The 25969-nt window shown below is 38.6% G+C and overlaps 2 protein-coding genes across 12 annotated transcripts in view; both read right to left on the bottom strand.

Annotated features, from left to right (window-relative positions):
• The window catches only part of pxdn (peroxidasin), a 55583-nt gene extending 40149 nt beyond the window's left edge, over positions 1–15434 (bottom strand). Inside the window, exons 1-3 of the mRNA XM_086095489.1 lie at positions 15184–15434; positions 2753–2824; positions 980–1051 (exon numbers count right to left, since the gene is read on the bottom strand). Coding sequence (XP_085951615.1) covers positions 980–1051; positions 2753–2824; positions 15184–15371 — 332 coding nt within the window. The 5' untranslated portion in view covers positions 15372–15434. The remainder of the gene's footprint in view (positions 1–979; positions 1052–2752; positions 2825–15183) is intronic.
• A 3512-nt stretch (positions 15435–18946) lies between these two features.
• Positions 18947–25969, bottom strand: part of myt1lb (myelin transcription factor 1-like, b) — a 139782-nt gene continuing 132759 nt past the window's right edge. For 8 of the 11 annotated variants that reach the window (XM_086095211.1, XM_086095220.1, XM_086095221.1 and 5 more), the window contains 6 exons: positions 23903–24124; positions 23720–23814; positions 23220–23323; positions 22997–23140; positions 21646–21708; positions 18947–21532 (listed from right to left, as the gene is read on the bottom strand). In XM_086095211.1, coding sequence (XP_085951337.1) covers positions 21395–21532; positions 21646–21708; positions 22997–23140; positions 23220–23323; positions 23720–23814; positions 23903–24124 — 766 coding nt within the window. In that variant the 3' untranslated portion in view covers positions 18947–21394. The remainder of the gene's footprint in view (positions 21533–21645; positions 21709–22996; positions 23141–23219; positions 23324–23719; positions 23815–23902; positions 24125–25969) is intronic. The other 3 variants (XM_086095217.1, XM_086095218.1, XM_086095213.1) reach the window with 2 other exon arrangements.

Here is a 25969-nt window from a genome sequence, read left to right as displayed (position 1 = left end):
TCTAGTGGTGCAACGGATCACTAAAGTCACAATTGGCATGAGATCAGACCGTATTTCAGATCAGCAAAACAAAAAAACAAAAATGATTTGTCTTCCTTTATTTTGTAAAACGCTTTTGCCCATTAAAAAACAAACTAAACTAAACTAAAAATGTCGGAAGAAAAATTAGGATTTATGAACACAACTTTAATTGCAACATGAGGTAGGATACATTGTTATGGTCCATGTATAATATAAGTTACTAATGTCTTAAATTTGTTTTCCTAAAACCAAAATGTTATTATTTGCTAAAGCTTTATTTTTTAAGTTAGCCTTCGCATAGGCAGCGTGTTACGTACGTTGAGTATGTTTCCAGCTTCCTTGATATGTCTGAATGACGATGTCGTTCGTTGGGACAAGAGGCAGAAAAAAATAATAAAAACTCCTCTATCATTAATTTGAGGACTCGTTTCACCCCTGGTTTCCAAAATAGCCCCATATATGCGTCTTAATTGATCCACAAGGGTTTTCGACTTCCTCTGCTGCTAATATAGTGAATGTGGACTAATCATGTTTTTTTTCAATCTGAACGTATGGTGTTGATCCATCTGGATCATGAATCAAAAATGAGCCGTTGAGATTGCACCACCAATTCTATCAATGGAAATATGACTATTTAGAGGGAGTAGTATCACACAGTAAGAATAAATGTTTTTTTTTAATGCATTGATTCAAGGTACTCAGAGTTATAACATGAGAAGCAATCCAATTTTGAGCTGAAAAAAAAAAGAAAGACCCCCCAAAAACCTATGTCTTGTGCAGTGATTGACAAAGAGAGAGTTGTGTTTTTAATGTGTTTGCTCGCTAAGCGGTCTGGCAGTCATTTATCTCCCCTTAATTGCAAGTTTGGCTTGTTTTTTTTTGGCCAACCTGTCTCAACACTCATTACATGACCTAGAAAGAAGAAGAAGAAAAAAAACCTGACAGCAGGACAACTTACAGATATTTGAGGTTTTCAAGATCTTCAAATGCTCCCCGTGAGATTCTTCGTATATGATTGTTGTTGAGGAGGCTGCAAAAAAAAAAAGTGCAGTATTCAACTGGAGGATGTATTCAGTATATAATTTGGCTTGGATGAAGTAGAACCCTCAGTTAGAATTTAATTTTGAAGGGCACTGCAGGTCATATTTTGATAGCTATTTCCCCTATGTTGCGTGAGTCTGCGTGACACACCTGTACATTACAGTGCCAATTCACCAATAAAATCAACCGAGAGGCACATAGAAGGTACATTTTAGTCGTTATCTAGCTCACCAGTAGGGGTGTGAATTACCTAGTACCTTGTGATTCCATCTGTATAACGATTCATAGGTCACATCAAGATACAAATCTATAAGTCAATTATTGAGATTTTTTTTTAACTCAAATGATTAAAATACTAATCAGTAAACTTGTACATGTACACTGCAAGATTTGTATGAAAATGTACTTCAGGCTTATAACTGTGAGCCACCGTATTTAACAAACAGGTTGCAATCTGTTTCATGTTTGAACAGCATCAAAATCAAATTTTAAGGCTTAATGTTCCATTAATATAACATTATCCCATGTTTTAAGTGTGAACCCTAACCCTAATCAAGACATGTTGTTGAATATTTCCTTGAAAAATTGATCTTAAAAAATTGATTCGGCTGCATATTGAATCGATACGAGAATTGTGCGCTGTAATATCGCAATATATTGCCAAATAGATTTTTTTTTAACAACCCTACTCACCAGTAATGGGGCATTGTGATTTCCTTGTAATGTTGTAGAAAGTATTATTTAAAACTGCAAAAACAATTGCAGTAATTTACTGAAATAAATTATTGCTTGCTCATTAACATGATGAGAGTCTCCTCTTATACAAATATCATTAAATTTAGGGAAAGACCGACATTGGGCATTTTGATGAATATCGGTATTGGCATTTTTTTTTTTAAATCTGACGCCCAATATAAGGTAAATCTAAAACCTTTTTAATCTGAAGGAGCTATTCATTTTAATTTTCAGTTAACTTTATAAGAGATGCTACTGACCTTGGGAACCTTCTGAACCATTTGTTTTTGTTCAACATTAAAACAAAGAAATGTGAAAGTTTAAGACATGGGGTATTTTTAAATTTTTGGGAAAAACATTTACTGTAGAAAACTATAGCGAGTTATGGTATTTACTTGCTTAAGTTTCCATTTAACTTAAGATGTACTGATAACCTTGGGAGCTGCCTGATTGTTTTGTTAGAAATATAAAAAGGATGTCAATTGTCTAAAATAATAAAAATAACAAATAAAAATTATACATTTTGAAAAGTCTGAAAAAATGTATCAATAAACATGCTTTAAGACATTAGAACCGAGTCAAGATTGGCATTTGTTTGTTGTTTATGGAGTTCAAATATCGGTTATCGGTCTGTCTCTAATTAAATTATTAATGATAGTTTGAGCAAAATTGTTTTTACAGAAGTGAAATGTCACGGGAGTTGCTCTTCGCATTAATTAGAACCCACGAAATTGCTCTCAGTTTCAAAAAAATTGGTGAACTCAGATCTAATCATTCAGACACATGAGCCTACAGTGTAGAAATGGGGGAAAAAAATCCTGATTTACAGATGTGAAAGTAGCAGCAAAACAAAGTTAAGAATTACAGCCTTTCAAGTTTAATCCTTTTTCTTTGTTAACATTAAATGATTGCACAACATGACATTTGTGCAGACAAAATAAAGAAAAAAACTTACAGTGTGTTGAGGTTCTTTAATCGACTAAAAGATCCCGGTTGTAAATCCTTGATTTTGTTGAATCTTAAGTCCCTGCAGAGCAAAAGAAAACATAAATTACACTCACATAATGATTTGAAATGAAAATACTAAAAAGCATTCATTAAGAAAGCGTCCTTGTCAAAGTACACAAAGATGACAGCAGACATCTGCAGGAGATGATGCTCACAGTGACCGGTCATGTTATGATCAAGGATAAGCAAGCACGCATTATTCATCTCACGAGAATGCATTTGTCAAGGTCCTCATCATTAGGGTACATTTATATAACTCTTGCCCCAAAGATAATAAGCAAAGCAAAGATCATTGTCAAAAGCGGTCAGGGAATTGCAGCATCACTCTTGCTGCACACTTAATTGAAAAAGGATGCATGATGAGTCTGACAACACCAAAGCCTGAAATGACACTAATCACAGCAGCTCAGATTACAAAACAAAAAGACCAGTTGAAGTCCTTCATACTGTTATTCAACCTCTGTATAGTTTCTTCTTTTAAACCCACACATGAGATATGACTATCAAGGTTATAAAGATACAGACAATACGTCACTTGACCTTCACCTCAGCAATTTACAAAAAGCAAAGTGAAAGCAGCCATGGCGATAAAAAAAGAAAGCATCACCACACATGCACAGTGCAATGCTACAAGTGCTTTCTCCATAATTATGATTCATATTTTATAAATATGATTAGGTTCAGTTTTAGAAGTGGCAAATCCAGGTCCAGAAAGTTTTTACAGTTTTGACGACACTGTCAGAGGGAAAGCTAAATAAATAAGTTTCTGTGTTTTTGTTCTCAATAATTTTTGTAATAATTTGGGCCAAATACCGTAACAAAATCTACTGATATGTTCAGCCCAGCCCCTACACATAAGAATTTAATCAGAGTGCGCCAACTTTGTCATGCTTCATTTGGACCCTTCAATGGGTTAGGTGTTTCTTGAGAGAATGAATTTCTAAAGTTGCCAATCCCTGTGACGATTGATTTATTATTATTTTTATAAAGCAAAACCACAACCATGCATAGCATCTTTAGGCGGATTAGGGAATATAATAAATGGCCATCTGTCAAATTTATTGTAACTGGTGGTGCGAGTCCAGTGTGGAAAAAGCATGGATCACTGCTGGGTGAAGAGGAGCACCACCCTCAGAAAAACAAGGCGACAAGCCCAAGATGCAGAGTGCACTTTCCGGGCATGCTGAGACAGCTGTCTCGCCTACCAGCAGCCTCCAGCTCTGAGGGATAAAAGGCATGCAGGAACTAAATGCAGGTTCAAGCAGCGCCGATTTAACGCACGTCTTGAAGGCCATAAGCTGTCATTTATACTTGGAGAAAAATTGAGCACAGATGTAATTTCTTTTTGTTGTTGTACCAAATCACAACAAAACCTTTACGTACAAACATTTACCATATGTACCATGATTTAGGAGCATGCAGAGAAATGCTGTGATCAAAATATGTGAATTAAAAAAATCTTGTGCTCCATCAAAATCCATTTTGTCAAAATGAGTCTGTCATGTCAGTGTGACATCGATGCGAAAACCCCTAAGCATTTCTAAACCTAAAATTGTGCTGCGTTTGGGCACATTTCATAGAGAATGGCTTCCTAAATGTGTACGCACGCCTGTCACAATATTTACTAATATCTTATCAATCGACAACAAAAATGGATGCAATCGTTTTTTTCCCTAAACTTGATAAATGTACGTTTTATTTGCGTGTTTGTTTACACACATCATCAGCATTCAGTCACGCTGCTTCATGCTCGCCACTGTGAGAGTCGGGTCTCACTCCAGATTTTCCACTGAAAATCATATTCATGGTATGAAGGAAGGTAGAGAAGCTGTTCAATTTTAAAATATTTTTTGGTGTGCAAAGATGTAAAGAAAGGTGTGTATAAAACAAAGGTGTGTCTGCAGCAGAATGAAAATGCAAGATACACACACATATATACAAAGTCATATTGCACTTGACAAAAAGTATAGACTTAAGTGCTCAAGAATAAAATATTCAATGTGCAAGGATGAATGGGTATGATGAGGAAATAGTGTGTTAATTTTGAGTGTTGTGAGTTTTGCTAGTCAAACGAATACTGTGCTAAGTTTTGAAATCAATGAAGAACAATTGTATTCATTTTAATTTCAAATATCAATACAAAAAATAGTATTTGTTTTTCCGTAATCACCCAACCCTTTGTGTCCAGGCTCTCCCTTAGAGATAGAGGCTCAGGGTAGACCTGCTGCTCCTCTGCATGAGATGACGTAGCTCGGCCAGGGGTAAGGAACCCTGGTCCTCAAGAGTCACCCTCCTGCCAGTTTGATACGTCTCCCTCCTCCAACACAGCTGACTCAAATGATCAGCTCATCAGCAAGCTCTGTAGAAGTTTGTAGACTCAATCTATCAAATCAGGTGTCTTGGTGCAGGGAGACATTGAAAAAAAAGAAGGACAGTGGCTCTCCAACCCTGGCGAGGCCATCTGGTTAGGTCAATAGGATTCAGTAGATGGATGGATGCAAGGATGGACAGATGGACGGACGGTGTTTAAAATGACGCTTGCGGGTGTTCTTAGTTACTGACTCCGAAAGCAGAAGTGCCCCAATAAAACTTTTTCACTTCTTATATTGCAGGGTAGAGTACTGTCCGATACCGATATTCATCCGATATTCATTTAGTTTCATTTTAGAAGAGACTTTGATAAAGTAATAATATTCAAACAAAGACCAATAGTTAACAGTAGGTATGAGAAAACATGGCCATTTATTCAAAACATTTGGGTTACACAAGACTGCTTGGATAGAAGTGTAAATATCGGAGATTTTAGATGCAGATTTCTATAATCCGATATGTTTTTTTTTGGGCTGATATCAGATTAGGACATCCCTATCTGAAAGGAACACAAAGTCCCATGCAGAAATTTATAGAAACTATTTTAATTGGGTTTACCCAGAATGGAACAATGGGATTGATTGATGGAAAGTGTATGGGTGTATGCACTGTGAATTCCACACCTATACATGCCAACCGCGGGAATCCAAACAAGATGAGTCTTTTATTCTGCAAGCTATCTGTACGTCATCCATCCAACCATGAAATAGATTGATGACATTATTGATAGGTATTTTTGACAATGTTCTATTCATTACAGACATTTTATTAAGTCACTTGCTAACCTCTTTAAATTATGGGGGGGGGGGGGGGGGCATTACATGCCTTCTTTCAGCAGTTGATGCTAGTTGCACTTTGACATCAAAGCCAAATGTTTTCAATCAACAACAAAAATAAAAGAACTGGTGTCACTACATTCAAAAAGTTAATGTTCAGTTCAGTTCATCCATCCATCCATTATCCAAACCGCTTAGTAAATAAATTTCACATATGGGTCATACATTATATGGTGCTCAACTTTATGTGGATGAGCAACTTTACAAGATGTTTCTTTACGTACTTGCCTAGACCCAAACAATGAGAAAAGCTGGACGGCGCCCAATCCTACATCTGAACACCATGTGTGAAATTCTCCTCCTTTTCTGTTTGTGGTCAAGAAAGGGGTTTAGCTCTGTGACACATGCCCAAGTACATTTCACCACAGACTGTGCCAGTCCGGGACTGTGTGACTCATTAATAGTTAAACAAGAACATCAGAGAATGGAAGAAAACTACTGAACCTGCATGAGTCGGAAAATAAATAAGGAGGGAGGGAGAGGGAGAGAGAGAGAGAGAGAGAGAGAGAGAGAGAGAGAGAGAGAGAGAGAGAGAGAGAGAGAGAGAGAGAGAGAGAGAGAGAGCTCTCACAACCAACTGTTATCTCTGCTAACTCTACTAATAAGTCGACCACAAAATTTGTTTTTACCTGGTGGTTAAACTAACGCCGTTCTTTTTTCATAAGCGGACTAATCTAATTAATTACTCTCTCCATTTTTTTAAACGCCATTATCGTTGTTGTATGTGAAATGCGTTGCGTTACAATTCATTTCTTAGTTTTAAGGCTCCAAGTAATCTTACAATTGACGTTGTGCTTCTTGCTCTGAAAATGTCATTTGTGCACAGTTAGAGGCACTGTTGTTGTCAGACCTCGTCACAATAAAAGTGTCTTGACAGCTGAACTGTGTAGTGATATTTATTTATTTTGGAGGTGCCGCGGGAAGTGTGTCACGACGTGACGAACGTGTCTTCTTTCCTTCCCCAGTGCAACTATGATCTTATTATTTGTAATTACATTTCTATTCTGGAACTAATGTCATGATCTGGGGTTCGCACCTTCTGCATAGATGTTTTTGGCAAGCGAGAGTGGCCCAAATTAGAGTGTGGACAGACTTTGATTCTCCGAACTACGTCAAGGAAACCATGGGAAGTATAGAGAGTAGACTGATGCACTGTCAATCAGTAAGTGAAGGTGACAAAGAACACTTAGCCATCCGTCATTCTAGGATGATATGGTAAATTGCTAATCCTTACATCTTGTGACATACTGTAGAAGAATGAAGTTTCCATTCTTTGCTCATTACTGCAGATGAGCATGTTTTGTTCTCTGTATATCAGGTCATTTAATAATGGATTACATTGTGGATTGTGGATTACATACAGGCAGCAAACTAAACTAGGTTATCTTGAACATGCACCGAGCGTGTACTGTGATGAAGATTAAGTTTGTTTAGTGTTAATTTACTTGAAAGCAACAAACACCACAAAAACCATTAGGAGTGTGACGATATATCGATATCGCGATAAATCGTGATACTTTGTCTCCCGATAGATTATCGATACGCCTACGGAAGTATCCTGATATTTGTAGTTAATATACAGCCACTATAACGGCTCCATTGCTCATTACTTATTGAGCAATTACTTGGCAGGCCACTAGGGGGAGCGCCTCATAAGAGTGGCGGGGAAATGTATGGAAGTCTTCAGGCGAAGAAGACTCATGAGTTGACTTTCACTTGTGTAAGACATTTATTATCTGCCCAGCAACTGTTTTGCATACGTAAACATATTCAATTTCTGAGGAATATTAATATCGATTTAATATTTAAGTAATTTGATTTATTTACTTTTGCAATGTTACACCAAAAAATCGTCAACGTTTATCAAATGAAATAATTCACTATGTAACTGACTGTAATGACAGTAGTGTTTAAGAAAGACACAAATTTGTTCACAGAAAATGGTCTCTGTTAAGAAGACAGTTGTATTTGTAAAATATATTAAAAAAAATACACTCAAGTACTCACTGTGAAGAAAACACCAGTTTTAATATTTTGTTTCACTGATGATACAAAAATAAATTATTTTCTGATTAAAAAAACATCAATTTATGTCTTGAGTAGTTTTAACGTAAATTATCGTGGATTTATTACCTGACCGATAAATCGATAATCACTGTATCGCCATATCGTGAGATAATCGTTATCGTGAGCCTTGTATCGCATATCGTGTCGTATCATGAGGTACCCGGAGGCTCCCAGCCCTAAAAACCATCACTTTAAAGCTGTGTTGATGTTGTTACCTCGAGCAGCCATCGAGCGAGCAGCCACCGAAGCAGCTGCCGGCTCGTTGTCACGCGCGTGTGTTCGAGTCTCCAATATCTGCCTTTTCAGTCTAAAGCAACCACAAAACCTAAGCAAATTTACATTTGTCGCTGGAAAAGCACGTTTGCAGCTACAAATGTCCATGCAGAAACAGGGAAGTGGCCAAACATTGGTTCCAGGTGCCGCAAAAAAAAGTTTTCTTTAAAAAAACAACAACGCAAATATGGTTTTAAAATAAATGAAAACAGTTTCGAGGCAGTCATTTTTATGTTGACCAATTTTTGAGTTGGTCGACGCTTTTTCCCCCACCACCCACGTTGCTATTGGACCCGTGAAGAATAGCCTCCTATTAAACTTGGCTATAAGTGTTGTAGCAAATCACAAGGGAATGTTATCACCGTTGTGGCACATGAAGCTGTTTTTTAAAACTTTAAAAATAATCAAAAATCAGTGACAGTGTAGTCCTTTCAACAACTATCTCGGGGCCAATCTCGCTGTGCGAATGAGCAAAGCTTTGGGGATTTCTGGCTTTACATTCCATAATGCTGCAGAGGCGGAGTGCCTCACAAAGCCTGACTGCAGCAAATAGCAAACAATGAAACTTCACTTGCCCTCCTGACTCACTGTCACTCAGTCAGACCAGTGCACTGTTGTGGGCCAGAGTGGGTCACATGAAGACACACTCAACTCAAGAATTTAAGACAGTCCCCACCGTTGGGAATATTTCAAATTAATGACATTTCCCACAGAAATTCATGGAATGGTACTGATAAGCATATCTAAAAAATGCATCCCTATTTTGCAAAGCTTGCAGAATGTCCATTGTCTTCAGTATTGCAAGGCTATTGAAAATCATGACTGCTGTGAATTGAATTTTTCTTGCGGATGAAAGCTTATTCTGATTCTTATTCTGGTTCAGCCAGAATTCAGAACTGCTTACATTATTAAGCAGCAACTTTTACGTAAATTCAGAGTCTGCACAAAGTATTTTTTGTTACATTTAGTTTACAATGGTCTTAAGCACCATCAAACTTACAAATGGCAGCTGAAGTTTGTGTATCAGCAAACCACCACTGAACGGACTCACAGGCCTCCTCACACCAACAAATGTTGCCATTGTTCCAACAGGAACAGTGCTATCGCGCTGCACACACAATTTCACGGCCATACCAATTAGTAGCAATTTACAGTAACTGTGAGCTCTCACATTATGGAAGAAAACTTACCATCAAAAACAACCTGATGTTCTTTGATGTGGAACTGATGTCAGTTCCTTACTAATGGGCATATCATTTGTGGCCAAACCTCATCAAGGCTGTCAAAAGTATCGGGTCAAATCTTACGTAGATCATGAATGCAGAGATGCCGACCCTCGTACCAACTCACAGGGACGTTCTGGAAATGCTGTCAGGAACATTTCGATTTTGTCAAAAACCTTTTGTGTCTCGGCCAAAACACCAGCAGAAAGACTGAACAGCACTAAGCTGTGGCGGCCGTGGCTCAGGGTGTAGAGACAGTCGTTCAGCGACCAGAAGGTCGGCTGTTCGATCCTCGCTCTCCCCGAGTCATGTTGTCGTTGTGTCCTTGCCCACACATTGCCTCCAGTGCGACTCACACTGGTGTATGGAAGGTGCGAATGTTTGGTGGTGGTCGGAGGGGCTGTAGGCGCTAGGGGTGGGAATCTTTAAATGTCTCAAGATTCGATTCAATTCCGATTTTTGGGGGTGCGATTCGGTTCAGAATCGATTTTTGATTAAGAACGATTTTGGATTCAAAATGATTTGATTGACAAAGATTTTTGCTTGAATCTATAGATGTGCAAGGAATCGTAATGATCTACGCCAGTAGATCAATGTGGCTACAACTTAACAGTGTATTAGACCGCGTGGAACCACACTGCCCCTCAGTGGCCAAACCGGGTACAACATGAACAGCGCTCCAAATAAAGGCACACACAGACAAAGGCAAGACAGTATAAAATAATTTAAACAAAATCGATTTGTGGACATTTAAAATCAATTCTGAATCGTACTAAATGAGAATCAATTTTTTGGCACACCCCTAGTAGGCGCACGCTGGCAGCCACGATTCCGTCAGCCTTACTTAAGTAGCTTACCGCCACCACAGTGTGAATGTGTGAGTGCATCAATAATGTATCCACTCCATCGTAAAGCGTCTTTGAGTGTTTAGAAAAGCGCTATATAAATCCGATGCATTATTATTATTATTATTATTATTATAATAATAAGTAGCGTTATCACCAAGATGAAGAGAAGACAGGGGAGTAAGCCTGTAAGCCATGCTAATAATAGCTAAGCTAAGCTTTTGTGTGGTACAGTGCACTTGTCACAACTCAATTGGAAGGTATGTAATTTCATCACCAGCCCAGTACTGGTACAAATATTAATACAGTCTACAACACTGGATGAAGACATCACTTCTCAAAATCCTTGAGAAAGTATACAGATGTGTCATTATTGTGCGGGAATATAATTTACTATCATGCCTCGAGTCCCGAGAGAAAACAGCTGAAAAACACATGGCTGCCAGAAAAAAAAGAAAGTCTGGGGGAAAAACATCAGCATTTCCTGGTCCAAATGTTTTGTAGAAAAGTGTTTGGCAAAAAGCCTGAGTACAACAGTTCCTAGATTTATTATTTTATTTATTTTTTCACAAGAGATTCAAGATATTGTCACTGTCAGGCTCCTTAATTTGGACTACCGGTTGTATCCGATCACCAAAATACTGTTTACTGCCTAACCAACCCAGCATTCGATCAGAACCATTGAGAATTGAACATGGATTTACGGTATTTCCTTTAAGGGTTGTGCACGAATCGCTGTTGACTCCAGATGCAAATTGGCCGTTAAAAACGAATAGCGAATCATAATTTTTGGATTCTATTACTCGATTATTCGGTGGAATAACCGATAGGATAATCGATTTTAAAAAGATTAAATAGTAGCAGCTCCAATATTTTTTCAAAGAAGGAAATATATGAGGCTTTTGGTGTAGATAAAGTGCTATATATATATATTTGCATTGAATATCCCGAAAGATGTTTTTGCCGAGGCAACAGGCGTTTTTTTAGTTATTTCCTAGGGGTGTTAGGAAAAATCGATTCGGCAATATATCGGGATATTACAGCGCGCAATTTTCGAATCGATTCAATATGCGGCCGAATCGATTTTTGGGAATATTCAACAAAACGTCTTACTTAGGGTTAGGATTCACACATTAAGCATGGAAGAATGTTGTATTAATGGAACATTAAGCCTTAATATTTTATTTCAGTGCTGTTCAAACATGAAACAGACTGCAATCTGAATTTTCAGATATACATTTTCATACAAATCTTACAGTGTACATGTACAAGTTGACTGATTAGTATTTTCCAAATGTTTGTAAAAAAATGAATAAAATCGCAATAATCAATTTATAGATTCGCATCGGGATTAATCGGCATCGAATCGAATCGTGACCAATGAATCGTGATACGAATCGAATCACCAGGTACTAGGCAATTATTTCCCCTGCAGAGGGTCAGCTGTGTGCGGAATATCAGGCAGCCAGGTAGACATTCATGTCCTGACCTGACGGCAGACGGCGGCGAGTGACTCTGACTTCAAAGCTTGCGAGCATGAAAGCATGCAGGAAATGACAGCGTGCAGTTGTGTCGTATCGACCCTGCAACAAATTTAGACATCCTGCTTGAACACCTAAACAATACTCTCCATGCTGTGGCAAAGGATGGGAGGGGGTGAGGTGTGGGGTGTGTCTGCTCTGGTCTGGGATGGGCCACGAGTTCACTACAAGGCTGCCATGGGGCCACCCCAGATGTTAAAGGGCATTTTCTAAACAGTGGCTGCTGTGGTTCAAGCTGACTTAGATGCCCCTTTGTCCTCCTGTTTCCTGGCAGAATGCAACTATTAATAGGTCAGTGCATTGACAACGAGATCACAGTGCCAATTCCGCACAAAGGCGGCAATGTATTTGAGGAGTTGCCTTGATTGGCGGCTGTATTGACTCGGGTGTGAAAAGGGGAGCTATTCAGCTGGGCCTCAAGTACACCCAGTCAGAAAAGGGTTCACTTAGAGTCAAAGGACAATCCACACAAATGTACCATGTTGAGATAATATTGAAATTGAATGTGACTTTTTGTACTTTTCCACGGTCTAAGTCCAGGTAAGGAGGTCAACAGTACACAAGCAGTTCTTTTGGTGGGTACCATTCCAATTATACTTCATTAGCAGTAGAAATGGTCAGAAAAAGTGGTCCTGTATGAGCACTCTCTCGCAGTCAACATCATCTATGAGAAGTACTGTACTTGACTTTTTTCGGGGCCTCCGGTACGTTCCCAAGCAGACATTATCAATACTAATGGACGATGTAGGGCTAGTTTCATGATATGAAGTAGGGGTGGGAATCTTTGAATGTCTCACAATTCGATTCCAATTTTTGGGTGTGCGATTCGATTCCGACCCGATTTCCACCTAGAAACGATTTTTGATTCAAAATGATTTGATTGCCACTGATTTTTCTTTCCATTTATAGATGTTTAAGGAATCGTAATGATCTACTCCAGTCTGACTCGCTAATGCTAATTAGTGCGCTACTCAAAAGAACGGCTCCACACTGCAAAAAAAACAACTTTTATTGGAATAACTTGATCGTGACTTTTTCCTTCCACTCTCTAATGTGGCTACAACTTAACAGTGTATCAGACCGCGTAGAACCACACTGCCCCTAAGTGGCCAATTCGGGTACAACATGAACAGCGCTCCCAATAAAGGCACACACAAACAAAGGGAAGACAGTATAAAATAATTTAAATAAAATGGATTTTTGGGATATTTAAAATCGGTTCTGAATCGTACTAAATGATAATCGATTTTTTGGGGCACACCCCCAATATGAAGGTAACTGTTTTTGGTTTAAGGAACAGAATTTTGTGGACTGCAAAGGCAATTAATGTGTTGACTTCATATTTTTTTGCTACTGTGTAAAATACCCACATTTTACATGACAATTTTGCATTATTTTTTGTTACCAACCACAAAATTTGTTTAACTTTTTTTTTTTTTACACACTGATTTCAAAATAGTTATCCTTTTTTGTGTGTGTTTGTATGTGATAATATAAGGCGATCATTTTTATTTATGTGGGTACACATTTTTAATGTCACCATTTTTAGAAATTAGAATCAATTGTGCTATCAAGCATTCCATTGATTAATTGGATAACATTTTACATTGCATTAAAGTGTATTACCAAACTTTCCCCCCCGATTACTGTTCATTAACCAACTATTGTTGTTTAACAACAATGAATCAATATCACACTAGAGGACTTGATGTACTTCCCAACTTTTTTTAAACTTACTGGTTTGATCATTATTTTCCAAAGTAAAAGCAGATGTTTGCAAATGTCTTCTTTTGATTAGACACAAAAGAAAATCAGTCCGCATTCATGAAGAACTAGGGAAAACTGAGAATAGTTACTGTGGAAAAGCTGAATTTAGAGGATTTGTACAGTTAAGTAATTGCTCCAAAAGACCTTTCTGATGTAGTACCCTTCTCTGAAAATGTATATATACGTACAGTTAGGAGTAGGTATGGCGCACACCATTTCTCTCCATCAAAGACACACCACCAGGTATGATCACGCAAAAATAATAAACGTGACTATTGTGCCAAAAATAAAATTCTCATAAGAACTGCGATCCTCATTTAGCACGATTCAGAATCGATTTTAAATGTCCCAAAATCAATTTTATTTTAAGTATTTTATACTGTCTTCCCTTTGTTTGTGTGTGCCTTTATTGGGAGCGCTGTTCATGTTGTACCCAAATTGGCCACATAAGGGCAGTGTGGTTCTACGCTGTCTGATACACTGTTAAGTTGTAGCCACATTAGAGAGTAGAAGGAAAAAGTCACGTCAAGTTATTCCAATAAAAGCTGTTGTTTTTTTTGCAGCGTGGTGCCGTTCTTTTGAGTGATAAAAGTAACGCGAGTAACGCAATAATTAGCATTAGCGAGTCAGACTAGAGTAGATCATTACGATTCCTTGAACATCTTTAAATTGAAGCAAAAATCATTGTCAATCAAAAATCGTTCTGAATCGAATCGCACACCCAAAAATCGGAAGCGAATCGAATCGTGAGACATTCAAAGATTCCCACCCCTAGTGACAATGTTCCCATTTTTAAAAAGTGTCAAAAGTAGTTCCATTGAGGTTTTACACCCCTGTGACAATCTGAAATTACAATTGTATTTTTATTTCTAAGAATTCACAGAATGCTCTGGCTACAGCAGTACTTCTCCCACGCATACGAGTACAGCAGAAGCAAGAACAACACACACACAAAGAAAGAGAGAAAGAAACAAAAAACAACAATTCCATACCAAAATCTCAATTACAAAGTGGTCAAGAAGCGTCCTCAAATAAGGGTCTTCAAAACGTGCAAATTCAAGCAGCCGGCAGAAGCGCGACTCTTGCCGCTGGAACCCCCACTGACTGACTTTCACACCCCACATTGTTCATGGGGCGCCCCTTCACCAGCTGTGTGACCCCCAAAAGCTTGACCGTTAACCCCTCCAGCCAACAGCAAAGTTCACCGGCAGGTGTTGGCGAAAACTTCCTGGGACATATCGCAAGACATACCACCACTTTGAAAATCAATTGTGCGCAACGTTAACAGTGGTCCAGAAAGTTTGCTTCAACTTACAAGAAAGACCCCGGGGAGCAATAAAGTTTACCACGAGGCTTCAAATGTTGGGCAGAGGAAACGGTTCTGTTAGCATTCCCAGTCTTTGCTCTCATGTTCCCGTTTGAGTGAAAGGGAAAAAGAAAATCGTCTGCTACTTACAGAATGGTGGTCTGCGGAGAGACAGCCGGTACCGTTTCCAGATTCAGATGCATACATCGCACAGTGGTTCGGAAACATAAACACCGACTGGGACAAGACAGAACCGCCTGAGGTCCGCTAGCGAGCAAAAGCCAAGCCGCGACTAGTAGGAGACGCGGAGAGAGGAGCTGGGCAGCCCGCAGCGCCATTGCTAGCTGTGAGCCGAGCAGCACCGACAACGACACACACACGCACACACAGCCCCAGCCACCGCGGACACTCACGCGCAAACGCGTGCACGCGCGGGGCGAGACAGCCAAGCAGTGCAGTTGTTTGTTTACCAACCATCTTACCTACAAGTACATTAGTGGTTCGCAAACTTTTGCACAACCTCAAAACATGCAGCGCCATGTTGGACAGCATTAAAATACAGTAGTAGGCCGGAGCCGTAACAATTAAGGCAGCGATTTAGTTCATAAAATGAATATTTAATATCATTGTACACTGTGTAATATCGTATGTTTTTAAAATAAATAAAGTTTCCACATAAATGTTTCAATTTCGGTTATTAAAATTGTATTCAAACGAAATGGAATTTTCTGCGTTCCGTATATTTTAAATGTTAAATTCCAAATCAGCTGGGGTAGGCTGCATTTTACCAACAAACCTAATGAGGATAGGCTCAGTGCTGTGAAAAGAAATGGATCGATCATGAAAATGAGCTAGAGGCCCAATGCACGAGTTGTCGTTGAGAACATTCCCCACTTCCCAATGAGGTAAAGAAGCCCATCTTGGAGCCCTTGTAACTACAACAATGGCCAAATAGTGGATTATAGATACAATTACAAATAGATCTAGAATATACATACGTATTTTATCTGGCCAGGCATATTTTTCGCTGGCCTAATGTTGCACCTTAAATTTCCCAATGTTTCTCTCGTCTAAAATATAAAGCTGAAGTCTGTTCAAATTGGAACCATCATTGGGGCTCTATTGTGTGCAATGCATGTCAGGACATACAGTGCGTCACTGTATAAAGTGCAAAAACATTTAGTCTCATGCGAACAGTAACCACATTTGCATTGTTGGTTTTTCATCCTGTTTTTAAATTTGTTCTGGGGACACAACAGTGCTCTGATCTCAATGAAGCACAGGAAACATCTGTGTACTGTATGGAGGCTCCTCATCCAATTGCGTTCATCACATTGCAGATTCAATAAACATGTTTATAGGCCTTTGTTACAATTTGTCGGAGTCACCGGCACTGAAGTGTCACTGCACTGATGCACCAAATACTTTACTGTGTATGTTTGCATACGATAAGGCTGCTTTTACAACTTGAATTATTGATTATTTTGTAACTTTCAAATATACATATGTATCTTTTTTAAATTTGGGGAGGTTAAACTTTTGTATCCCTGACTGAGGAGCGACTGGTTGGTCGTGATGTGTCTGCCTCACTTCGGCGCTTCAGGGTCTGAAATGGGTGGAATTCGCAAGTTTATGTGTATTTATGGTGTTTCAACAAGTGCTTCTGCTTCTTTCCACATACCGAAAAATATGCCCATACAAACCTGGTATTTATTTTAGTTTTATTATTGGTTTCATTTTTACTTCATGTCTTGTGTGTCAAGTGTGCATCATCAATATTTTTGTTAAACAGAATTTAGTACGAGGGAAAGAATAATGTGGGCACCGAAACAGATGCTTTTCAAAATGACTACTAACAAGATGGTGTTTGAGGTGCCGGTCAGTAAATTAGAATATCAAGGAGAAGTCCGTTTATTTCAATCATTTGTTTCATAAAGTTAAACTTTTACGTTGTATTAGTTCACCTCACACAAAGTGAAATATTTCAAACCTTTATTTGTTTCAATTTTGATAATTATGGCAGAAAGATGCAAAAATCATAATAATAATAAACCCTGGTGTTGGAATATTACATTACATTACATTAGGCTCCCGGTGTCCCAATCTTGTCAGCTGTTTGTGCAAAACAACTGTAGAGGTTTTCCTCATCCTCGAAATGGCCTCAGTCCGGCTTCAGAATCATGGGAAAGACTGCTAAATTGACAGTTGTGTAGATAACCATTGACACCCTCTATAAGGAGAAAAGGCCGGATGCTCTCACACAGCGCTGTCTCAAAGTACATGAACAGCGTGTTGAGAGGAAGGGAAAAACATAGCTGGAAAAGTTGCACAAGTGACAATTAAGGATGGAGAGAATGTCAAGCAATGGTGATTCTGAAATGTGGAGGAGCTCCTTAAGGGGTGGACTGAGGCTGGTGTCGGTGTATCAAGAACCACCATAACAGATGTTTGCATGACATGGGCTACAGCTGTAGATTTCCATGACTCAAACCACTCCTGATCCCAACACGTCAGAAGCGTCTGTGCTGGGCTAAGGAGAAAAAAAAACACTGGTAAATCAAGGTCTCCCAGAGTCTGGAGAAGCACAAAAGTCAAACAGCTTTAAGTCCGGTGTGACCTTTCCACCATCAGTAATGGTTTGGGAAGCCATTTTATTTGCTGCTGTGGCTCCATTGTCTTTGATCAAGTCCACAGTCTACCGCACTACATGCTTCCCGCTGCCGGTGAGGTTTATTTATTTTTTTGAGACAATGATTTTATTTTCCAAGATACAACACCTGCCCATAAAGCCCAAACCACCAATACCTGCTTTAATAGTCATGGAATAACATCACTTCATTGGCCAGCAAAGTCGCCTGAGTTGAACCCCATTGAAAATTGATGTTGTATTGTCAAAAGGAAGACAAGGGAACAGAAACACTGAAACGCAGACAATCAAAAGGCTGACATCAAAGCGTCTTGGGCTGCACTAAACTGTGCCAATAGCTGATCCATCTCCATCATGCCACAATGCCTTGATGCTGTAATTAATGCAAAAGGAAGCCCAATAAAGTACTGAGGACATATTTGAATACACTTTTCAGAAGGCCAACATTTCTGTGTTTGAGATTTTTTTGCTGGTCACTTGATATATGCAAAACACTTTGAGTGTGCGTGTGTGTGTGTGCGTGCGTGTATTTCTGCCATAATCATCACAATTTAAACAAAGGCTTGAAATATTTCACTTTGTGTGGGGTGAACTAATGCAACATTCAAGTTTCACTTAAAAAAAAAAGTTGAAATAAATAGACTTTTCCTCGATATTCTAATGTTCTGAGAAGCATCAGACTGTATTATGTAACATCAGTTTGCTACGAAAAACTTTTGTGGGAGTTGCACATCACGAGGGGCCATTGTGTAGTACCGTATGCGTTGTCTGACATCTGCTGACATCTGCTGGCGAATTGATGTACTGTACTTTAAAATACACACGCACGAACACAAAGTTCAATTTCTTCAGAAAATAAGAGCAATTCCTGATAAGAAGAAGAAGAAGAAAAGTTGATTGGATTGTGTGTGTTGCAGGAGGGGATGGTTGTTGGTGGTGGTAGGGTGGGGGTGCCGTGGGTAGAAGTCTGACGTCATACGTTTGAAAGTCGTTACAGCAGATTTCTCTAATCCTCGTCCTCGTTTGCAAAGGTCACATGACAGAAAACAGGTGAGCCGTGATTGGTCTTACCAAAAACCCTGAGCAACTGTGATGTAATTTTCAGTGGACAGCAAGTGGCAAAACGGCTGCCCCCTGATATGGATACAAACTGGTGGCTTTTGCTGCTTAATTCCTGTTCCACAAATGCAATATTAATTAAAATGCTTTGTTTGGACTAGTGGAGAATTACAGTATAACAATAAAAAGAAAAATGACATGAGGCAATTTACAGGCCTCTGGCAACACATTTTTCTTTATTCGAGTAAGATGTGTCAACATCCAGCATGACAAAAATTGTACAAAGTTCACAATTTATAAATGAAATATCACAGCAACTTGTGATCTCACACATTTATAGCAAAATTAAAATGTCAACAAATCCATGCTGTGTCGTACAAAAATAAATCAAACTTCAGTTCCACAGAGAGCACAATAGTTTATACAAAATCCAGTCTTTGTTCATGGTCACTGAAACCCATCTCAAAATTAAACGGTGCAAATAAAGTAATAAAATCGGATGATCTCACAATCTTTTTTTTCTTTTTCTTTTTTAAAGAAAAGTCATCATTTGAAATATGTTGCAACCATTTTGAGTTCCCTATAGAGAGTCACAGATAACTTCAGATTTGTTATTTACGTACCAACGTCAGATGAGCAGTTTGTGCTTTAATAATCCCTTTTTCCATTTGGACTGATAATGACAATTAATCCCCAAAAACTTGTACTAGCAATTACTCTACTGAAGCATCACTATATTGGCAAAAAGCTGCAGACACAATGCCGGGGGAAAAAAAGGCGAATTCAGTTATGGATGATGCGCAGGGGAGAGTCCCGCAAGTGGACGGCAAAGTTCGTTTGATGAGATTCAGCTCCATTCGCTGTGGACAAGGCAAATTCTGATGACCGCTAACAACTAGAACAACAGAATGGAGAGGTGCATACAGTCACGCCGGGTGTGTGATGCTGGATTGTATCACCCTCTCAAAAGGTCTCGTTTCAACAGGCCTTTGTTGTCTTCTGCTTTTTTTTTCTTTTTTTAAATCTTAAATTGATTGATTATTTAATTCCTTTGTACAGTGATTAGATATAAAGTGCTGCTGGGGGATAACTTCATCTTCCTAAAACATAGCAAAAATGAACATTGATCATGTTTTTACAATAGCCTACAGTACAACTGCTATGGTTATAGTCATCCTCTTCCCTGTTCTTCCTTTTTCGGTGGTACTGAATCCACACAGTGGCTCCAAGCTGTTCGTTGCTCCAATCGTGTGCCAAAGAGGTCACCTGGAAAATTGCACGTCGCCATACGTAAGGATAATATCTTCAAGGACAAGTGCAAATAGTCGACTGGCACATACGTGGCGACAGTGACCCTGTAAGTCCTGCTGTCTATAAATACTCTTTACAAAAGCCTCCTTTTCGTCTCTCGGGTACTGCTTTTAGTTCTGTACCAACATCAGAACATGGAAACGAAGGTGTCCCTGTGCAAAATATTACAGAAAAAAGTGGAACCCACGTTTCACTTTGACAACTCAGCAATCAGATTCCTCCTACATTATTTAAAAAAACTTTTTGTATTAAAAGATTTGTATAAAAAAATCACTATTGTACACAGCTATATTAAAAAGATTCGTGTTGCCCCACTTTGTTTATAAACAAGAAATTGCATATACCCTATATTTTGTCCCTTTGCAGATTGTATCACCTAACTACAATAAACAAGTGATTTACTTTTGATATTGCTTGTATTATTTGATTCTAGCAACACAATTTGGATTTCATAGGAGGATATGAATGATGTCTCTAGCTCGTCGTCTTTACAGTTGGAATTGAGATTATAGGATGAGATGCGTGTGTGCGTACACTCACTACACAAATCTGTTCCCCTGGGAATTAATTTGGTCTCCTAAATATTATGGGATTTCCACCATCGGGTTTCCGTGTAATGATGTTTACAATATAACTGCTCATACATACATTCATACATACGTCCGGTCAGTTTCCCCCTCCAGATTCATTTACAGCACCAATTACAAATTCCCCCACTTCAGCTACACATTTTTTTTTTTAGAATAAAAGAAAACACAATATTTTTTTTCAAGCATTGTCAAAAATAAAGTCATTTAGCAAGCCAGCTCTTGCCATTGAACACTCCACAAGAAAGACAGAAAAAAAAGAAAAAAAAAAGAAAAATCTAAAACCACCCGTTGAGGCGAAAAATTATTTGTTTTTCCTTTTAGATCACTGTCCAGCTCAGCTTTTTTTTTTTTCATCTAAAATGCTCTGTGGTCAAGCAATAAAAAGAAAACTCATGTTCCATTAGTATCCGCTTACTGTTCAGTAGTATACACTAAAATGTGCATATGTGAGCAGCTAGAAACATTACATGACACTGTCAGCTCATATGAAAACGTACAAAATGTCCTCAAAAACTATTTTGCTGTTTATGCTTTTGTGTTCTTCCTCCAATCGAAACCGACCCCCATCCCACCCCCGAAATGAAACAAAATTGTCTTATGTCTCTTAAGCATAATACCTCTCTTTTTCTTAAGTATTCGTAATATTTAACACTGTACATTATATGCAACTGCTATGCACCAAAGCAATGGAACCTCTTGACGATTCTGAGACGCCCACATCTTGACACAACATGAGGCTTCCGTTCCCAAATAGTTACACTTGGATCCCTTGGACCGCCTGCTTGATGTTGTCCAACAAGGTTTTGTTTTCCGGACTGTGGTACTGGTCTTGGGCTGCGTACATGTCCGTTAAGGAAGTGACATAGGCATCAAAGTTTTGTTCAATGGGCTCCTGAGGGTCCAAAAACACAATATGAAATATGAGGAACAGATTAGGGCTACAGGTGCTCAATTCTGGATTTTTCAATGACTTATTTTGACAGTTTATGGGAGTAAAAGACTTACTTGCTGGTGGAGCTGTAAGCAGCTGTTAGTCCGAAGAAGAGGTTCTTTGTGTGCCAGCGGTTTCTGTGGAAATACGGAACATAGAAGCTCTTACATTTTTTTATATGAATACAAAAAGTGTTAGAGAATGCTTTTACTACTTGTATACGTATTTCCTTAGCATTTACTGCATTCGTAACAAAGTTGCATCTTTACACTGTAGTATGCAACTCTTAGCTTCAAACATGTTTTTACTGTATATATATATATTTTTTTCATATACACGAGGAAATAAGTAAAAGAATAATTTGCTTAATAAGAGGACAGCTAGTTTTGTTAGCTCAACCACTTGTATTTATTTTTTACTTGCAATTTTGAATTTTCTGCCTTAGTTGTCGGCCGCCTCTTAATCCTATTTTGTCTATTTTGACTTCACCTGAGATTAGCCTTGTTATGCATTTGGGATGAATAGACCTAGTTGCTATAAATGTATTTCAAAAACGAATTGTTTGCTTTTTTGTGCTAATTGAATGTCCAAGTTCAAGACATTCAAGATTTTGCACTTGAAGGGATACTTGACTCATTTAGCCATTTCCAGCAATAACAACTTACAATTGTGTTCAGAGTGAATTTGAAAACGTCATTATTTTTCATGCACAATTAATATCTTTAAAACCAAATGCTGCCATTTGCTGTTGATTGAAGATTACCTCACCTGTGCTGAGGAAGTAGGTAAAGGCCAATCATGGCTCAGCTTGCTGACCAAACCCAGAAAACAGGTGAGCCATGATTGGTCGTTAGCTACTTCCTCAGCACAGGTGATGTCATCTTCAGTTGACAGCAAGTGGAAGTGTTTTTAAAGGTGTTAATTGTACATGAAAAATAATGAAGTAATCAAATTAATCTTGGACAAAATATGAACTTTGTACTGCTAAAAATAGCTCAATGAGTCAAGTATCCCTTTAAGGTGTATTTTCATACCTGAAAATATGTCAATGAAAGGAATCGTTAACTTGTGTTCTGTGTTTTGTATTAGAGGAATTTTACTTTTCAGATTACATTATGGTACTAACTTCATTTTATAGTACATTTGGTAAATTCCAAATGAAATCCTATAGTATAATAAACATTCAAATGAAATAATCTACCAGAAAATGTTGCCAGAAAACAATATTCATATTGTTGAAACGTGATTTTGTTGCGCGCAACCAATGGCCATTCTTTAAACAAATGTAAATCCAAGGGTTGTTTTTTTCAGTGTACATAAATAACAGCATTAACGTGAATACATGATTGTAAACATTGACACAATCAAGCCTCTCTGCAATGACTATTAACTGCAACTGTCTGGCTTGCTCCTTGGGGCCCTTACCATATGGGGGAGCTGGGCATTAGCTAAACTGTTAACCAGTGACTGGCTGAGGTTGGCCAGCTCATGCAGGAGAGAGTCATTTTGCTGTTCAATCACCTTGTTTTCCTCCTCCATGGACTTCAAGTTGGACTCCATAGTGGTGATCTGACGAGAGGAGGGTTACAGTGATGACTTGCATATCTCACTCAGTCAGTCAGGTGGGAGAAATGCTTAAATGTGTTACCTGAGTTCGGAGTTTGATCATGTCTGCTTCCACTTGTGAATTTGAGTCACTTAAGTCTTTGATTTCTTCATCCAGATGTTTGAGCTCCTCTTCGTGATCCAACCCTGCAGAGCAGCAAGTCAGGCGTCAGCGCAAAGGTCTAAATATGAAGCAGGCTTCATATTTGATAGGGATCATTAAAATGACACATTAAAACTCTGCAGAAATGAATTATGAAGGACATTATGAGACACAATCTTCACCGCTGTGAAATATTTGACATGGATCATCTTAGTCAATTAAAGGAAGAAAGAATCTCAGACAACTTCTCTCATCATTTATGAGCATCTAAAATTCAACAAAGGCTAAAGTTAAGTGTCAGTACGATATGTAGCACAGTTAATCAACGTTAGGTTTATGTGCAAGCTACTTCTGGATTGATGTCACTCCTGTCTGTCATTATTTACAACCACCACATTTTGAGAGTCCTTATTGTGATTTGAAGTCATGGTTGTAGGTACCATTGCTGCTGCGCTGCTGCTTAATTGTGAGCATGTCCACTCCAGAGAGTCTGGCTTTCCGCATAGCCGAGGTGGCGCGTGGACAGCCGGACAGACTGCAAAAGCAATGACAATTAATGCAGCAGGCTCGCTGGTGCAACTTTTCCATTTAGCAGATGCACCATAAAATGAGTTAATTCGTACCTTCGGTGTGTCAGGAAACTGCCGCTGACATGACCCGAGCCGTCGCAGCCCGGCGTGGGACAGGACATTCCCTCCGTCTTGCCAGACTTCCACGTGAACTGGATGCCATTTAGGTAGCCGTCTTTTTGTCTCTTGGCAGCTATGGGACATCCTGACGCACTTCTGTGGGATGCATACTTTCCTGTCACATGACCCTGACCATCACAACCAGGAACAGGACACCTGCCGGGTCAAAAGTCAAACATGCAGAGGACATATGCTAATAGTTGCATTCATCTGCATTGTTCCATCACATTTGTATTGATTACGGGAGACCTTTAGGCTCATTTGTTTGCACATGATGTGGATGCAGCGGGATTTGTACACAGGTTTGTACAGATGTCAAACTCAAGGCCTGGGGGCCAGATCCGGCCCGTCACATTATTATGTGGCCTGCTAAAGCAAATTATGTGCATCCACTTTGTGTTTCTTGCTTTAAGACCGAAATCCTTGAGATATTGAGAGATTTTTGGTTACCAATCCCCGCTTAAAATAAATGTAATAATATTTGAACAAACAAATTTTACTGGCTTCTGATTTCAAAACAAGTTATTATAAGAGGCGATCATACATTTACAGATAGTCCTCTAGTTTTGAATATCTGACTTAAGAACATTCGCAGATCTGAACAAACACTGACTGATGTCCATAAATGTTATAAAATGCTGAATTGTGCTCAGAAGTTCATATTTTTAAGTGTGTGTCACATATACATTATGGTACTGTAGTTCCCCTTTCTGCCACAACCCCGCTGAGTAGCACTGCTGCATGCACACATCTGGTCTCTCTCGCTCTAGCTCAGTTCAATGTGCGACACACTTGCACTGTAGTGAGCATCTCATTGCTTACAGTAATAAAAATGTACACATTTCCATGCAAGTAAACGTTATTTAGCGTGGTTGATAAAGTAAAAACTAATGATAGTGGTAGCTACATACTAGTGGTAGTGATAATAATGTATACAAAATGTATCTAATGTAATAAAAAAAATCAATTTATGTATAGACATTGTATAGTATACTGAATATAATTTCATTGTATTTATTTAGCTCCATGATTTATTATTATTATTATTAAAAATAATAATATTTCATTTTAAATTAAAATTTTATATGTCTTGACTTGACTTACATTTGGACTTTTTGAGACAAGCCAACAATTTCAGTAACTCAACTGAAAAGGACATCACAGTTGCTCGGGGCAACTAATCATGGCTCCGCTTCAGAAAACTGGTGAGCCGTGATTGGTCTTTATCAGAGCCCTTAGTAACTATGATGTCATTTTAAGTAGACAGAAAGAGGCAAAATGGCCGCACCCTGAGATTAACTTCAACAGGTGGATTTTACTGCTTAACTCATATTCTATTGAAGCCATTAATCAGAATACTGCGTTTAGACTATTGTGGCTTCATCCAACATATAATTGTAAAGACATCTTTTGGGTTGACTTCCCCTTAAATAACCTGAAACTGACAATAAATGGGATTTGCTACCAAAAAAAAAACACAAAAAGATTTTGGGACATTCTGGAGATTTTGAAACTGTGCAGGGCACAATAACATAAAGAAGACTATCACTTCATTCTGGATCAGAATGTGCTGTCCAGAGTCCAAAACACAAGATAATGACTCAAAACACACACACACACACAACTAACAACACCCAAGCATGACTCAAAACAACAAAACATCAGACTCAAGTGGCCTTCAATGGACCCTGATCTAAATCCTATTGAACGTTCGTGGAAGGAGATGAAACATGCCATCTGGAGAAGGCACCCTTCAAACCTGAGACTGCTGGAGGCGTTTACTCAAGAGACAAACATCTCTTGACAGGCACAAACATCGCATTGAGGGTTAAATGAATCGACTGAATGCAAGCAAAGGTTGTGCAAGAAGATGTTACGCCTGATTTTGTTAATTCACAGCATAAGAACCACTGCGGGTTTTTATTTCTTAAACACAAGAGTATCATGTCATTTAGCTAGCGTGTGTGCATTTCCTGCTTCTTCCCATATAAACTAAGATGC

Source organism: Leptonotus elevatus, chromosome 14 (genome assembly GCF_054856555.1).
Source record: "Leptonotus elevatus isolate MCC_2025b chromosome 14, RoL_Lele_1.0, whole genome shotgun sequence".
Lineage (NCBI taxonomy): Eukaryota > Metazoa > Chordata > Actinopteri > Syngnathiformes > Syngnathidae > Leptonotus > Leptonotus elevatus.
This window is presented reverse-complemented; position numbering and strand designations above follow the sequence as displayed.